Here is an 18,110-nt window from a genome sequence, read left to right as displayed (position 1 = left end):
ACAATGTTGCCAAGTGAGAGCAACCAATCAGATAACTGGACGAGCTGATGTCAAGAGTGAAATGTATTCCCAAGGTTACCGTTGATGTTAAAATAGGAACCACACAGAGACAAATGATTACTTAAGATTTTGAGTATGCAGCCATGGGACTCATAGAGTTGTAGAATTGGAAGGGATCACTAGAATTACCTAGTCCAACCCTGAGATTAAAAGGCTCATGCTCTACTGACTGAGCTATCTCAGGACGGAAGCTATAGAGTCCCAGTTCTGAGGCTGTGGTGCAAGGTGACTGTTCCACTTCCAAAAAGGGACCATAAAACATATTTTGTCATGTGACAAAGGTATTTGAGAGCAGAAGCAGTAAAGGAGTCCAGAAATGTTGTGAAATGCTGAAAAGCTGCAGAATCATTTAGCATGCTGAATCACTGTGACTCATCTTGAGGATGACTCATTCCCTGTACAGTGGTACCTCGGGTTAAGTACTTAATTCGTTCCAGAGGTCCGTTCTTAACCTGAAACTGTTCTTAACCTGAAGCACCACTTTAGCTAATGGGGTCTCCTGCTGCTGCCGCGCCACCGGAGCACAATTTCTGTTCTCATCCTGAAGCAAAGTTCTTAACCCGAGGTACTATTTCTGGGTTAGCGGAGTCTGTAACCTGAAGTGTATGTAACCTGAAGTGTATGTAACCCGAGGTACCACTGTATAAGTATTGTATCTGCTTGCAGGCAGACTCAGTGTCTCTCTCAGTCTATGTCCCTGTGTGTGTAAGGTGGAGTCTGTACTCTGTGAAGCCTGTGCTCAATGGAGACTCTGTGTGACTCAGTAACTCTGTGTATGCTCTGAAGCTAGTTTAATCTTCTCTTTGCCATGCTGTTACAGTGGAACCTCAAGTTACAAACAGCTCAGGTTACAAACACTTCGGGTTGCAGACTCTGCTAACCCGGAATTAGTACCTCAGGTTAAGAACTTTACCTCAGGATGAGAACAAAAATCGAACTCTGGTGGCACGGAGGCAGTCGGAGGCCCCATTAGCTAAAGTGGTACCTTAGGTTAAGAACGGTTTCAGGTTAAGAACGGACCTCTGGAATGAGTTAAGTTCGTAACCAGAGGTACCACTGTATTTGCAAATGAGTTTATTTTAACTCAGTAAAGCTTTTATTCTTTTACTGAAGAAGACTCTGCATTACTAATTTACGCTGCACGTCATATTTATCCAATAATGCATTATGAAGTAGAGCTGGACATAATCTGAATGCACAGTGTAACGCTCAAAAGAAAAGAAAACCAAACTCAGAGCAGTTAAGAATAGGTCACAAAAATCACAGAAGGGCAAAAGATGTATGGTTAAATAAGTGGGCATTGATGGTGTTTTTCATTTCCTGAGCTAATAAATGTAGCTGACATATCAGCGAGAACAGCATGTGGAGCCGGTTAAGGCCAGTCCATGGGGAGCATCTGTGTGCTGAGTATCACCAAGAACATCTTTAAGGTTTCATAATGATTCCTCTTATCAGCACAGCTAATTAAGCTGGCAGAAATGCCGCTTCAGTTCAGGGGGTCAGCAGCTCACTGTTACAGAAAAGAAAACTCACCTGCAACATTTAAAAAGAAAGAGCTGTCAGATTTGGAGGCCAGACATCTGAGGAAACCATACATATGCACGTTTTTGAGAGCCTTGCTCCCTTTGTACTGTGGTGTTGACACTGGTTGACACCTCTGTTAACTTTCATTTGTGGGAAATGCAGAAAGAAAGAAATGAAAAGTAACCTTTGACACTTGTTCCAATGGACATGCAGAAAGAATTCACGACTCTTTCAGCATGTGGCACCCACTTCAGCCATGTGCTAAGGTGGTCATGTATGCAAAGAAGCCTTCTGCTACAATTACAATGGAGGAGGGGCCATTTTGGTGGGTGGGATGTAGCAGAGGAGGTAAGAAATACCCCTCTACTCCCCAGCTGTGTTGCTTCCCTACACACCTGAAAATACACACCATCGCAGCTGGGGTATGTGATCTTTCTGGGCATTGCAGCTAGGAAGGAGAGATTAACCCTCCAGGAAAATTGTCCTCCCAAATTAGACTTGTAGAAAGTGAAAATGCTTTTTATAAGGCTAATGTCTCATGCCCAGTGGTGTAGCATGGGTTGGCAGCCCCCGGGGCTACGCAGGGGGTGAGAGGAAGGGGAAACAGACCAACTAGGCATGCACATTCAACTGCCTAACGGCATCCACATCACCCAGGAGATCACAGCAGCACAGATAAGAAGAATTGAATGGGAAGAATTATGGAAAAAAGACTTAAAATTTACTGCGTGCTATCTGGTTAAAGAAAACTTTATGAAAATGACTTACAGATGGTACCTGACCCCATCCAAATTAGCTAAAATAAATAAAAATACTAGCAACAAGTGTTGGAGATGCAAACAAAATGAAGGAACCTTATTCCACATGTGGTGGACCTGTCCCCAAATTTAAAAAAAATGGGACATAATTTATGAGGAACTAAAAAAAATATGCTAAAATATACATTCTTAAAGAAACCTGAAGCTTTTTTATTAGGCATTTTAACGATAAGCATTCCAAATGAAAATAAAAGAGTGTTTCTTTATGCGACAACAGCAGCCAGAATGTTAATAGCAAAATACTGGAAAAATGAGTTAACACCAACAAAAGACGAATGGCAATTAAAGTTGTGTGAGTACCTTGAACTAGGCAAAATGACGGAATTAATAAGAAGTCACTCAGGCAACAGGGTTAAAAAAGAATGGGTTTGTTTTAAAAATCATGACAAAATATGTTTCTAACAACACTTGTCTGTGCCTAGACTAACTTCACAGATAGAAGGGAATTTTCTTTTTTAATAATGGAATGCAGATTATTTAAATGTAAGAGAAATATGGAAACTGCAAAAAGATGGGGGAAGTCAATTAACATATAAGGGACTCAAACCAGTTTAGTGAAATAGAAAGAATGTGATGGTAAAGAAAAAAAGAAAAGATGGAATATGAAGGTAATGTCTTTCTGGAATTTTGGGTATACAATATTCAGTATGGTTTGCACTCCTTGAATAATTTTGTGTATTTGACAAATATATTTTTCTTTTTCTCCCCCCCCCCTTTTCTTTTCTTTTTCTTTTCATGTTTTCTTCTATGTATCATTTTTCTTTTTGGTATATGTGGGTGAAAGAATTAATTTATTTTCTGTTTTTTGCAAACTTTAAAAAAGAGATAAAGATTATAAAGAAAAAGAAAAGAAGAGTCGTTCTGTTGTCTGGGGGTGCCACTTCCTGTTTCGCATGGAGAAGCCCTTTTCAACGGAGCCCAGTGACAGAAGCACGCAGCTGTATTGAGGCAGCACCAGGTGTTGAAATTTTGCGCCCCTAACAAATTTGCACCCAGGGCAGCTGTCCCTGTGCCCCCATCACCACGTTATGCCACTGCTAGTGGCCCAGATGTGTGTATGAGCACTTGCGGATGTGCGATTGTGGTTTCTCCTGTTTGCAAATGTGCCCACGATTCCCAAGAATCGGCGGGCGGCTCCTGCTGTAAAACAACTATTTTAAATGAACCGTCACCGACGGTTCAAGCCTCATAAGCCTCAGGAACCTCTTCCAAACAAAACTGCCGTTTGTTCTGAAAACGTCTATTAAAACTTGCCTTGTACAACTTGTGACTCATCACACTTAATGCAGCCGATCAGGGATGGAGGGTTGTGCTCCACCTACTCACCCACCCAGCCCCATGTCTCAGAACTGCAAACAAAAAACAAAACAAAAAAACAAAAGGTTGAGGCTCCGGGAGGACACAAATGTATTACAGAGTTGTTCTCAGCATGTTGGGCTACAAATGATGCAGGATAATTCCAGATTACTCAGCTGACATTCCCTACACACATACCCCTTGAAAGCTACATTTTGCTTTCCTAACCCTCACATCTGTGTCAATATTCTTTGTTTAGACGTTTCTGTTTGGAAATGACCATTTGGTTTACATAAAGCAGAAACATAATACTGACCAGTACCATAACACCGGGGGGGGGTCTGTTCCCCCCATCCGATTTAAAGAGATCTAGTCTGGTGCTGAGATCTTAAGAACCATAGCCCGTGTGATCACACAGGCGAAATGAAAACAAGCTCTGCTATTTTTGCTTCTGTGGCAAAGGTTTCTGCAGCGCTGATGGGGTGCTTAGCAGATGCAGTGCCAGGGGCCCACCTGACTGAACAGTAAAGCTCAGATTATTCATATTTACTAAGACATTTTTCAGCTTTTTCAGCTATCCTGCTGTCTCTGGTGTGTTCAAATAATAAAAAAGTAGTAAAAAGATAAAAATAAAATGTTTTTTTGACTGGTCTGTTCAATTCAAAATGTAAAATTTAGTATCCATGTTTCATTCCTGCCAACTGATTCTTCTTAGTCCTCCCCTTATGTTTGCAAGGTTATTAAGTTTCACTAACAATACTGAACCTTTGTGGCCACTGCTCCCTTTCCAATGCAACCCTTTAAAGCCGGGAACCCGAGGCCCTCCAGAAGTTGTTGGGCTCGCAGTCACTTCAGCCCCAGCCAGCACAATTAATGGTCAGGGGTGATGGGAGCTGGAATTCATCAATGAAGCCACAGGCTCCCCAGACCTGCTTTAAAGTTACAAGAAGCCTGTCAGGTGCAAAAGTGACTCTAGAATCTGAAGTCTTGATGAAGCAACTCTGTATCCCTAGTCTCCATCCCTCTCTTTCTTTTCTTCTTGATGATAGGAAGACTTCTTGAGCATCGTAATTTCTGCATAGTACTTCCTCTCTGCAATGTCTGCATTGCCTATTCTTTCTCAAGTTTGTGCTTTTCAACCCATGACCTACTTTGGCTTCCATCCTTTAACCACCCTCCCTGTCAGTCTCTCTAGTACTCCTGTCCCTCCCTGGCCTCTCCCTAATCAGTATGACCCCACCCACCCCCTCCTGAGCTGAGGTTCTGCAGAGGTTTCTTCAGAGCCCCCTCTCTCGGCTTTTCCCTAGCTTCCTCTGCCTTTCTCAAGAAGAGAAGAAGAGTTTGGATTTGATATCCCACTTTATCACTATATTAAGGAGTCTCAAAGCGGCCAACATTCTCCTTTCCCTTCCTCCCCCACAACAAACACTCTGTGAGGTAAGCGAGGCTGAGAGACTTTAGAGAAGTGTGACTAGCCCAAGGTCACCCAGCAGCTGCATGTGGAGGAGCGGAGACGCGAACCCGGTTCACCAGATTATGAGTCCACCGCTCTTAACCACTACACCATGCTGGCTCCCTTTTCAACTGCCCTTTCAATCTAGACTTCCCCAAAGTTCACATTTCTCAATCCGCTGCCGATTCTACAAATGTTCTTCAGTCACCTTTAGTTTGACTGACTCACTGAAATATTCGTATCCCACCTTTCTTGCAAGAGCATGTTGACAAGCTCACAACGAAGAGCCTCAAATACAGGACTAAAGCAAAAGGGGGGTCAAAAACAGCAATAAGCATACCCAGTCGGTAGAAAAACCAAGACCCTTGCTCTCCAGAGGGCTCCATAAATGCCCTCTGAATTAAAATGGCAGCAAATTGGGAAAACTGGCAGCAAAGGGACCAAATGCGGGGAGTCTCAGGGTCTTAGTACCACTTTAGAAAAGGCCCCACCTCAGACAATCTCATGCCAAAAGTACTTCTATCTTGTCTGAATTAATTTTCCAATGAATCATCCACATCCACCCCTCAGCTCCCCTACTTTCTGACCTGTTCCCAGCCAGACAATCCCACACAGCAACTACTGTGCCTAGCCTTTGTGATGCTTTAATCCCAGTCAAAGTGACGTTTCCTTCTCTAATAGAAGCTGGACTGCAAATATTCCAAGAGCTATGTTCTCTGAGCAGTTGGAATGTTCAGGAATCCATTTGTTGCCAGAGGCTGCACTGTTCGCACAAGGGAAACACAACATAAACTATAAAAATTAAAAGCATCTGAAATGAATCGGAAAAAGAACTAGCTTCTTTAAGAAATTGAGGTTTTTCAGCCCTAAGGCACATTCCCACATACAGTAAAGAGAAAATATGAGCACAGTGTTCCTTTATGGCAAAGTATTCCATCAGCAATACATAAGAGTCATAATTATTTGGACGCACGGAACATCATTACATGGGTCTAAGAAACCCCTCTTCCTCTAACGACCCCATTAAAGTTGTCACATAATTATTTCCAATTACTAATTCCTGCTTTAAAAAGACTTGCATTACTTCTGGAAGGCAGTCTGACTTTTAAAGACATTATAGGAATGAAAATGCAGTTCTAGAGAGACAGTAGATAGCAATAAGTCCTTCTTGTGTGTCTTTGCCATCCATATTTGATTCACCAGCCTAGGCTACCTTTACCAAGCCACTTCCCCCCTTTTCTACCTGCTGCTTCTCTCTCCACATCTCAAAAAGCAAGGTCAAGTCACTCCGTACATTTGAAGCCCACAACTTCTCCCAAAGAATCCTGGGAACTGCAACTTCCTCCTCAGAGCTATAACATCCAAGCACACTTAATTAATTATGGTTCCCAGCATTTGGGAGGAGGCTAGGTGGTTTAAATGAGCTTTAAGTGCATGGTGCGGCTGTGATCTGAGACTTGCAGCAACTGTGCCCACTTCACTGAGAAAGAGGCTGTTCCCATCAGGGGCGTAGGAAGGGGACAGTGGGGGCGGACCGCCCCAGGTGCCCTGGTTTGGATATAGTTCTGTTCCACCTTAAGAGGGACAGGCATGACTGTTGTGTGTCACATGCCTGTTTACTTCCAGCACAGTCTGCTGGGAACTTACGTTTGTCTATTGCTTTTGCATTACTCCTGTTTGCTTGGACACAAAGGGAAGCAGACATGTTTTTTCCTTTGTTCCTGAACTATGCTGAATAAACGCTTGCAAATACGCTTACACATGTCTCTGTCCGCCACTTCCATTGTGAAGATTTATTCCTTCTGCTGATAAGAGCGTGCTGAGTCTCTAAACGTATCTGAGACTCGTGTCGCTGATTTATACCGGAGATCGCCCGTCTCCCCGGCAGTATCCCAACAACCCTCACTGAGGGGGGGTGACCTTCGGCGTGCCCCCCACCCACAACTTGCAAGCCTACCTGAGCTGTCGGGGTAAGGGGGGAGCTGTGCCACTTTGGCTGCAGCATTTGCCCCTTCCCCTTTGTTTTGACAGCTTGGGGGAGGCTTTGGAGTCGCGGGCAGGTGGTGCGCCGAATGTCCACCATGGGCGGCTTACTCCGCCCCCGGCTGTAGGACACATGCACCGCTCCAGGCACCCAAGCGACTATCCTGCACCTAGGAGGGCACCCTCCACGCCATGCCCCCCTAGGGAGCGCGCCCACCCTGAGCAGCACGTGCATATGCTCTGCCGCTGGTTCCCATCTGTTCCTGCAGAAACTCACCTCAATGAGAAAGAGTAATTGTCTGAATTTCCCTGCTTCTGCCTGAGAGGGAGATACATGCTGCCCCAGGCGGTGGCTGGATTCAGTGTGAAAAGAGGCTGGTCAGTGTTGCCCCTGCCCACCCGCCGCCCCCCAGGCTGATGCAGCTGCAAAAGAATGGCTGGCCATTGTGATGTCATACTGATGCTTTCTGCCTGAAGACCGACAGGCGTATAAGCCTCAGACTGATAATGGCCAACTTAAAGGAGAAATTGGCCACCGTGCCTTCCTTCCCACAGATGCTGATCACCTGCCAGAAAAAGACACCCTGTGCCCTTATTGACTACGAGAAAGATCCTGCTTTCAACCCACAGCAGATAGGGGTATCTGTAACTTGCAGTTATTTTTATTGATCATAGTTAAGTAATTATTTATTGTAATTGTTAAGAGTGAATTTCTGCTTATTTGCTGTTGTTTTGAGAGTTAATTTTATTGTTATATTCTAACATTACTTTATTTGATATGTCATTATGTTTTAAAGTTACGTTTTATTATGATTTTTTGTATTGGTTCAGGTTATTTTAAGGCACGTGTTCTTTGTTGCTGTACATCGCCTTGTGTATAGTAATATAGAGAGGCAATATTCAAATTAAAGGTGAAATGAAATCTTCTTTCTTTCTTTCTCTCTTGCTCGCTCTCTCGCTCTCGCTCTCTCCACACATCAAATGCAAGTTTTCCCTCTACTCAGCCAGGTTAAATCATACACCACCAAAGCATCTGAGGACATGAGATGGCTTCTTTCTTTCTCCCTCATCAGTTGGCTGCCAGGAATAAAACAGTGCAAACTTATATACGAAATATACATAAATTATAGCAGCAGTGAAAAACTTTTAAATGGTTCCGAATTGTACTCCTCTTTCATGTAATTAATAAAAGGGGACCATAATCTCTCAAATCATTCTTTGCTTTGCCTGCCTTCTCTTAATCATACCATTTCAATGAGTTTTGACACTCTTGCAACATTGTCTATTTATTCTTCCATCGGAATTACCCTACTTCAGCATGCCATTTAGCCCCAACCAACATTTCTTCAAAGGGACGTGGGTGGCGCTGTGGGTTAAACCACAGAACCTAGGACTTGCTGATCAGAAGGTTGGCAGTTCGAATCCCAGCGACGGGGTGAGCTCCAGTTGCTCGGTCCCTGCTGCTGCCAACCTAGCAGTTCGAAAGCACGTTAAAGTGCAAGTAGAGAAATAGGTACTGCTCTGGCGGGAAGGTAAACGGCGTTTCCGTGCACTGCTCTGGTTTGCCAGAAGCGGCTTAGTCATGCTGGCCACATGACCCGGAAGCTGTATGCTGGCTCCCTCGGCCAGTAAAGTGAGATGGACTAATGGTCAAGGGTGCCTTTACCTTTACCTAACATTTCTTCAGCACTTCATCATAAAATCTTCTTTAAAAATTTCAGCTCGGATGTAGTTTAATGTGTGTCTAGATCACAACTCAACATGTCTTGAAATGGGAGAGGGTGGAGATGTATTTTTCCAAGGATACATAGTAACCTTCTTACAAGATTGGGGGAAGTACGGTACATTTATGTTGTCTTCAATATGTACCAAAGGATATGAGGATGAATCCTGAACATACAGGGCCAGAGTGTGAAACCTGTGCCTCTCAGGTGAACTCCAACTCCCATCATCCCCAGCCAGCATAGCATGGATGAAGGATGATGGGAATTATAGTCCAACAATATCTGGAAGACTACAGGTTCCACACACATATGCCAAAGCTTCATTAAATAAGACATTGGACGGTGGAACTAGAGGGTTGGTTAGAAGCCACAAGGATGTGGAAATAGCATTTTTCAAGAGCATACTGCGTCCCTCTATGTATTTTGAGGTTTCCCCTCCCATAGCATATGAGATTGCTGCAGCAGAACTATGTAATGACTCCACTTTTAAGGGAGTGAACTGCATGTGAATATCCAATTTTTGTACCAAGTGCAGAAGCGACCATTTTAGTCCCCCGAAAGGTGTCTTTATAATGAAAGCTGCCCAATACACTTTAGTATAAAAGCTTTTAGTTTTTCATGTTGGGGGAAAAAAGAGGTGCTTTCATGTAGAAATGGGATGCGATGCTGTGTTGGCCTTGCCCTGGAAGAAGAAAAAGTTCCATTTTTCCGAATCCTTTCAAGCACAGAAAGGAAGAGAAAATTGAAAACACTGAGTTGTATCCCCAGGTGCTTCAAAAGCTAGACACAGACCCATTCAGGGCTGCAGAGCTGGAGCCCAATTTATACCAGCAGAGAAGCTACTCCTTTATGTCTCTTTAATGCTTTCAACATACAACAATGTGGGATGGCAGAAAGTCTCAAATACTTGGAAGGGCAGGGGAGTAAGGAGAAATGATAGAAACCGTGAAGGTCAGATGTCGTTCTTTCTGCAGCGTTCATTGTTCGTTTGCAATCCTGCTTTGGGAGGCCGGTCAGGAATCGGATCACAGCACGGGAGAAGCACTCTCCTTTACCAACAGACATTTTAGCGCAGAATTCTCAGTACAGTAAAAACAACCCCAGCTGTATTTCAGCCAGCTGTACGACTGAAGAAAGAGAAGACTCCACTTGGCAAGTTTTCGTTTAAAAGGAAAGGTGCAAATCCACAGGACGAGAGGCAACAGCAATGCATCACACACCACAAACTCTGGCCAAACCCACAGAGTACATTGCACTCCCTAGCTAACTGGTTGTACAGATATGGTTCTGTAATGAATTCCCATTATAAGATTTCAAGTCAGTTTTCACCAATCACATAGAATTTCACTTGAAAGGAAGGGGTTAAAGTAATCAAGCTGTGAGCATGCACTGGTTTTATTATATAGCAATTATTTATTGTAATTGATAAGTGTAAACTGTTTCATTATTATTTGCTGTTGTTTATTTTTACTGTTTATTATTTTAATGGATTATTGAATATTGCTTTATTGGAAGCCGCCTGGAATGGCTGGGGCAACCCAGATGGGTGGGGAATAAATAAAATAAAATAACATAAAATAAAATTATTATTATTATTATTTAGCATCAATGTATTTTTCTTATAATGTGTGTGCAAATAAAGTGCCTTTTCTAGGAACTTATGTATGCTTATAAACGGAACTAAATGAATTTTGTGTATGTGTGCACACGCACACATACCATTAATCGTTTTAAAAACAAAAGTTTACCTCAGATACAAGCTCATTTCTCCGCAGTGCTACATTAGCAACTGTGGTACTGATGAAAACTAAATCACTTTCCAAGCACCAAAGTCCATTGTGACGCTGCCTCTGTATCAATCCACAGTTCCCTGACAAGCACTTTCCCCCTTTATGTCCACAGCCTCGACAGGATAAAACTGTGATTATATCGGTGGACACACCATTACATTTTCTAGGTAACTATAAGTATGCAAATGGTGGAGGAGGGCTTGGATTCTCATCTTTTGCAAAAGCTTTAGACTGCAAAATGGCCTGTAGAACAGGCTTCCTCAGCCTCGGCCCTCCAGATGTTTTTGGCCTACAACTCCCATGATCCCTAGCTAGCAGGACCAGTGGTCAGGAATAATGGGAATTGTAGTCTCAAAACATCTGGAGGGCTGAGGTTGAGGAAGCCTGCTGTAGACTATGAAAACCCTGTGAAAACTCTTCAGGACAAATGAACTATTCAGATCAGAATATTTCAAATGTATTGAATATACACTGAATAATCCCAAAAGGGATTCCTCTCCCACATCTTCTATGTGTGTATGTGTTTGGAACAAATTAACCTAGTGAAAGAATTATGACCTTTTCGAGACATCGGCACACAGCAGTAATGCTGTGTTGCAAATCATGTACCATGGAAAAACTGTATATATAAAAAGTATTTGGGAAGCCATTTCCTGTCTCATTATTTGTGGTTTGGGGTCAAACTTCAGGTGCATGGAAATTTCTTTCCAAGCAGTGTTTGTCATTTAAAGATAGAAAGCTGGAGAGCTGGAAGCTGCCTTTGCAGGAAGAACTGGATTTGCTTGCTGTCACTCTGGCACAACAAGTATAAATCTTAGCTCGGGGTGGATACGGGTGGGAGAGATGATACCTATTTTCCTTTACTGGTTCTTCCTCACTTCACTGTAAATCCTTTCTGCTTGGGGAATGTTGTGTGGCATTCAAAGGAACGCTTATGACTGAACAGCTACTTTTCAAATCGATTTGCTATACTCTCTTTCTAATTGGACGGTAGACTGCTACCGCACAGAAATTCTGCAGAGGAGAGATAGCAGAAATTGAGAAGGGCAGTGAGTAAAGATGGAGACAAGAGTAAAAGCAGATGAATTGACATAAATGCAGTATCGTAATCTTTTTGTTTCACTTATTAAGCACCTTATACAAAAAAGTCTCAGGACTGGAACGATAGAAGTCAAATATCCATAAATTATATCTAAAAGTGAAGAACGCAAGCCACAAGTCACAAGAACCGACCAGGGTCCAGGTGCAAGGTCCTTAAATGACCTGGAGGTGGACCTGAAGGAAGCCTACCTGCTCCATCAGGACTACCCCCCAAGTTCAGCCCTGCGTCCAAGCCTGCCTGCCATTGGCTAATCACGCAGGCAGGCTTGGATCCAGCACCTGATAGGCGAAAGGGTTGTTACACCCTCCTCAACAGCTCAGATGGGTTCCCAGTGATCCGAAACCCCTCATCAGGTCCTGTGGGGAGCAGCCTCTGGCCCCCAATGCCGCCGCACCCGGAAGGTGAGCGGACTTACAATAACGGAAACGGTACAAGTCAAAGATCCATAAATGATGCATGAAATTTAAGAATGCAAGCCATGGGGACAGATCATACAAATCATTCTCAATACATTAGTCATCAGCTAAGGAACTTGGGCTCCGTTTAAGCTAGAAGTGAAAAAAACAGGAGTTTTCAGCTGGGGAGAGGTCTATTGCATTTGGGATCTGCTTTTAAGCTTTCCCCATTGGTTGGCCACTGTGAGAACAGGATTCTGGACTAGATGGGTCATTGGTCAGAACCAACAAGGTTCCTCTTACATTCTTAAGTGTGCAAACCTAGGCATTTATTGTGCTTTGGGATATTTTGGTACAACGGGAAGCAAGAGTTCAAAGCAAGCAGGAACACTTGGGTTTTGATATTGAAATTTTACATATTTGTAACCCACCCTGGGATCTTATGAGACAGGGCAGGAAATAAATAAATCATAGAGTTGAAAAGGACCTAAGGATCATCTAGTTCAATGCAGATATATGCAACTGCCTCTTATGGCGATTGAACCTGCAACTTTGATGTTATCAGCACCATGCTCTAACCAACTGAGCTATCCATGAGACACAATAATGTAAAATTGTTAATTGACCCTTATATTTAAGCACAGTTAAGCAGAACCACAATAGCAATGAAATCAGTAAACATTTTACGAAGTAAACCACTAGGCACATGAATAATCTTGGTACACAGACTGTTGTCGACCTCCTTCTGATATATAATGCTTTTCAGACTCTTAAAAACAAACACACCCAATCAATGTATCACGAGCAAAAATATACAATATAGGCAGAGGGAAAGATGCATGGCTTAGCATATGTTAACTGCAAGGTTAATTGACCACAGCAGCAAGGTTAGTTGCAGTGCCTTCAAGGCTCATTATAGCTGCATGTGGAAAACAAGCAGGCAATCCAAGGCATGGTTAAGTTTTCTTTGCTTGCCTCATCATATGGGAACCCTGGGTGATATGTGTGCCAAGGCACTTAAGACAAGTGCCTTGTTTTCCCAGGGAGCAATTTAAAGGCATAATTGCTCCATTTAAATGTTTTGCAGGTAAGACTGTGCTGCTAACAAGAGATCTGATGCAGCGGCAGCTGTGTGTGTAAAAATAACAACCCCATACACACTTCCATGTGACCAGCATTATATCTGATTCCCCCACCCACAACTCCCTTCAAAGCACTACTGACATCCCCTGAGCTTTGCAGATTAAATCCAATATAATATTTGGCTAGATTTACAACCGAACCATGGGCCAAAATATCTCTTATAAAACAGCACTCTACTTTTTTATTATTTTTGCAATAGAGAAAGGCTTCTGAATGTCTAAAACATATGTAATGGATGTAACACTGTTTATCTAACCTTTCTTAACCTATTGCTCTTCATGCTATTGGAAAAACCTGGCTGAAAAAAGCCTTTCTAAATATTTGAGAACAAATCACTTGCAGAATGTCCTGGAAATCACTTCTGGCTAAAATGTGTCTTCACAGAGCTGTTCGTATTTCTTTGGAAGAGGGATTGTGAGGGGGTACATTTCTATCTACATAATATCTGAAGGATTATTTATTCTAGGAACAGTGCTATTTTTCTAGAAAAAGAGGGGCCAGACCTCACCAGGAACACCTCCTGTTAAGTTGTGGGTGAACGTATCAGACAACACAGCGATTCTTCAAACAGCTCTTGTTTATTCACAGGCCAGAACAGAACTGAACTGAAGGGTTCAGCCAGCCTGCTTCTATAGAGCTCCACTAGAACACAACAGTAACCATTTTCTGTAACTATCCAATAACTGAACGTCACTTTCAATCCCGTATTTGCATATGTGGACCTGAGTGAAAACTATCTACAGTATCCTGCTGGCCCAGGGTGAGAACTTCAGTACATAACACCTCCCTTGTCCTCTTATAATGGCAATGGTGCCCATCTGAGAGGTGCAAGAACTAAGTTCCAGGAAGTTACAGCTGGGGGAAAATAACCCTGGGGTGGAAGACAGTGCTTAGAAGTTGCAATAGGTGGGGGGGGGGGAGGAAGATGCAGGAGGTTACCATGTGGGTGGTTTGTGTGTAATAGGGGGGCGTCGCACAAAAGGAGGGGGAGGCATGGACATGCAGTGAAGATGAAAACTGGCACAAAGTAGGGCTGTGGAAGAGAAGAGAGAAGCAGCTTCAGAAAAGGGGTTGGGAAGGTGAAAGCAAACTTAATACAGTGGTACCTCAGGTAAGTACTCAATTCGTTCCGGAGGTCCGTACTTAACCTGAAACTGTTCTTAACCTGAAGCACCACTTTAGCTAATGGGGCCTCCTGCTGCCGCCGCGCCACCGGAGCACGATTTCTGTTCTCATCCTGAAACAAAATTCTTAACCTGAAGCACTATTTCTAGGTTAGCGGAGTCTGTAACCTGAAGCGTATGTAACCTGAGGTACCACTGTAGTTGCATGAGGTGGAAGGAGGGAGAATGTCAGAGAGATTGTTGAGCAGAGCAAGCTGGGGTGCAGCCCCTAGTAAGTTCATAAATACTTTGTCATATTTTAGGCAACTTTGTTCAGATGTGTTTTCTGAGCCAAGACGCGGCTTCCTATACTGCAAGGATCCAATCTGTTGACTAGACATAAAATTATCTTGAAAGGTTCTGGGAAACTGGCCATGTTTGATACACTGCCATAAAAGCGAGGGGGGGAAATATAGGAAAAGGATGCTGGGATTACGTTGCATTGGAGCACATTGCTGTTTTACTATTGGTGCTAACTAAATCTTACATTAAATAGATATTAAAATCCTATATCTATAGATAGATAGATAACAGCTAGTATACCAAACTTTTATTTTTCTTTATGTGGTAGCATTAGGGACCTAGATATTTCTTCATTCAGTGATACAGCTGGAAATTATCAGTTTCCAACTGTATCTTTCAACAACCTCTACAGGGAGCTGGCTTCAGGCACTAGGTCTATTGGCGGACCAAAGGTGGATCTACACACGGGGGGGGTGTGGAGCTATAAGTAAGTCAGAAATTAAATTGTTATAACAAAAGAGAGAGAAAACGCTATGGAAAATTGCAATGATTTTGTTTTGCTCTCCTGCGCCATCTGGTGTTTCATGTTTATAACGCATTCAAAACACTGTTTTTTTTTACTAATGTAGCTGAGTCCCTACTCTGTGTTACAAAGATGGCTGCAAATGTGATATGAAGGCCGGCAGCATTAATCCTGCCGTGTGGGAATCCCATGCAGATGATCACAGTGCTTAGAGACAGGCAGTCAGGTCGTGTATCCATGGCAGTGACTAGAGGAGGTATGACCACAGGGAAAAGAAATGTCATGGTGTACCTGTAGCAGCAAAACTGGATGCCTTTATATGCCCTCCCTGCAATAAACCATGTCTCTCCTGTATTGGATTGCTTAGACACATTTAAGTACATAACAAGAACTTTGACAGATAGACCAAGCGGGATCAATTTAGTAACTCTGAAAATCCTTCATCCCCTAATGATGCCTCCCTCCAAAATAACTGGGATTTAGTGACATGCTAGCCATGGAACTTTTATTTAGCTTTCACGACCAAGAGCTACAGACAGCTCTGCCCTTCACAAACTTGTCTGATCCACTTTTAAAGCATCTGAAACCAACGGCCCTCAGCACATCTTGCGGTAAGTTGGTTCTGGAAATCATGCACCATCATCTAAATGAGCCCTTTCTTTTGTCTCATGCTCATTCATGAACAGTCCTGAACTTCCCCCTCACAACACTAGCTTAGCCGTTTTTTGTGCAGATGGATACATGCACATCCAATGACTCAAGGCAGCACGTTCCCTCCCCCGTCCCCTGCCAAATATGTGAGCTTTTGGAAGAATTTAGGTAAGAACCTAGTGTGCTCCCGAGTCCTGCAGTACACATAAAGAAAGACGGTGAGGGCCAAACAAGACAATACGCAACATTTTAGGGTTGCTATATTTTGAAGAGCGAAAAAGAGGACGGAAGGGAGGCCATTCAAAGCAAATAAACGCAATTTGTCTCAAATTTTACCTCTGAAAAATGAGGTGTCCTGGAAAAGGAGGACACATGGCAACCCTATTTAGCAAACTTGTGAAGGGCATTTTTAAAAAGAGAGGAAATGGCAGGTGTGGGCTCTGTGATCCAGACTTGGGATTCAACAGGGTAGACAACATTTTACAGCCCTCACTCCACCCACTATCTGGTGCAGATTAAGGGCCCTAGTGTATCCAATTTCATTTTTTAAAAAGCCAGCCATGTAGCTCTTCACCATCATGAATTGTGTCTTTTCTCTCTTTTTTTTTATTAAGATTTTTAAACATAAATGCAAATATAATGATCAATGTAACATATATCATAACATAGTTTCTTAACTTCTTTGGACTCCCTCACGTCTCCCGCTCCCACTTGCATCATTGTCAATTCTTGCCCGCAATTTATCATCTTGTTTACATTATTGTGTCTCATTCATTTAGAATATAATCTAATAATTCTCCCAAAGGTTTATGATTTTTCCTCAAATCACATTTATCATCCTAATTGCATCTAATTTAGTGGTGGCCAATTTTTTATGATCTAGCCTCCATCTTAACATTCAACCAAATTACAATGCTTTTTTAAATAAATCTTAAATTTCTTCCAATCTTCTTCAACCTTCTCTTCTCCCAGGTCTCGGATTCTGCCGGTCATCTCGGCTAGTTCCATATAGTCTATCAGTTGCATCTGCCACTCTTCCAGTGTGGGTAGATCTTGAGTTTTCCAGTGCTTAGCGATGAGTATCCTTGCTGCCGTTGTTGCATACATAAAAAATGTTCGGCCCTTCTTTAACACCTTCTGGCCGACAATACCCAAAAGGAAGGCCTCTGGTTTCTTAGTGAAGGTATACTTAAATACCTTTTTCAGCTCATTATATATCATTTCCCAGAAGGCCTTCACTCTAGGGCAGGTCCACCATGAATTGTGTCTTTTCTCATCTGGCTTCATCATCCCACTGATCCTTTCTCTCTCTTTTTTGTTGCTGCTCCTGGGATTCCAAGCCACTGATGATGATTGGTTTGATACCATTGCATTTACTTACTTAACAAATGCATTAATTAACCACTTTGTAGGACGAAGCCATCAAAGAGGCATAAAAATAGAAGAAAGCAGAAACGCATGCTCTAAAAGCAATAAAACCCTTTTGACAAACTTAAAAAAATGACAAACCCCTCTGTGTACAAATTCTAATAGAACAATAAAACCATTTCTGCAGCTGTGTGATTAACAGTGTGCAATTAACCTTTTTTAAAAAAAAAAAAAAAAAAGATTCCATCAACGGTGTCTCCAGAAAATTTTAACACATCACTTGGGAAGACAGGTGAACTAATGCCAGTGTACCGGAAGAAGCAAAGATCACCAGTGTCAAAGCAATGATACTACAACATCAACTTCGTTGGACTGGTCATGTTGTGTGGATGCCTGATTGTCATCTTCCAAAGCATATACTTTATTCCCAACTTTAAAATGGAAAGTGTAATGCTGGTGGTCAATAAAAGAGGTTTAAAGGCTCTCTCAATGCAAATTTTAAAAAAATGTAGCATAAACACTGACAACTGGGAAACACTGGCCTGCAAGCGCTCCAATTGGAGAACAACCTTTACCAAAGGTGTCATGGGTTTTGGAAATACTCGAACTCAGGACGCAAGGGAGAAACATGCTAAGAGGAAGGCACGCTTGACAAATCCACACCATGATCAACTCCCACTTGGAAACCAATGCCCCCACTGTGGAAGGACGTGTGGATCCAGAATTGGCCTCCACAGTCACTTACAGACTCACTGTTAAAACTGTGTTCATGGAAGACAATCTTACTTGGCTACGAGTGATTGCCAAAGAAGAAGAAGCAATTAACCTTGCATGTAGTCTGTTTAACCAGCTTTACAAGCTCGGAGTGAGAAAG

The 18,110-nt window shown here is 42.6% G+C and overlaps 1 protein-coding gene across 6 annotated transcripts in view; it reads right to left on the bottom strand.

Moving 5' to 3' along the window:
* The window catches only part of PDE1A (phosphodiesterase 1A), a 153,243-nt gene that overhangs the window by 49,177 nt on the left and 85,956 nt on the right, over positions 1-18,110 (bottom strand). The window contains exon 1 of one of the 6 annotated variants that reach the window (XM_083708582.1): positions 7,412-7,553. The exons of 4 other annotated variants lie outside the window; for them this stretch is intronic. In XM_083708582.1, coding sequence (XP_083564708.1) covers positions 7,412-7,470 — 59 coding nt within the window. In that variant the 5' untranslated portion in view covers positions 7,471-7,553. Of the gene's footprint in view, positions 1-7,411; positions 7,554-18,110 lie in introns of those variants that run through there. One more of the 6 variants, XM_083708578.1, reaches the window with a different exon arrangement.

This window comes from Podarcis gaigeae (assembly GCF_964106915.1).
Source record: "Podarcis gaigeae genome assembly, chromosome: 1".
NCBI lineage: Eukaryota > Metazoa > Chordata > Lepidosauria > Squamata > Lacertidae > Podarcis > Podarcis gaigeae.
This window is presented reverse-complemented; position numbering and strand designations above follow the sequence as displayed.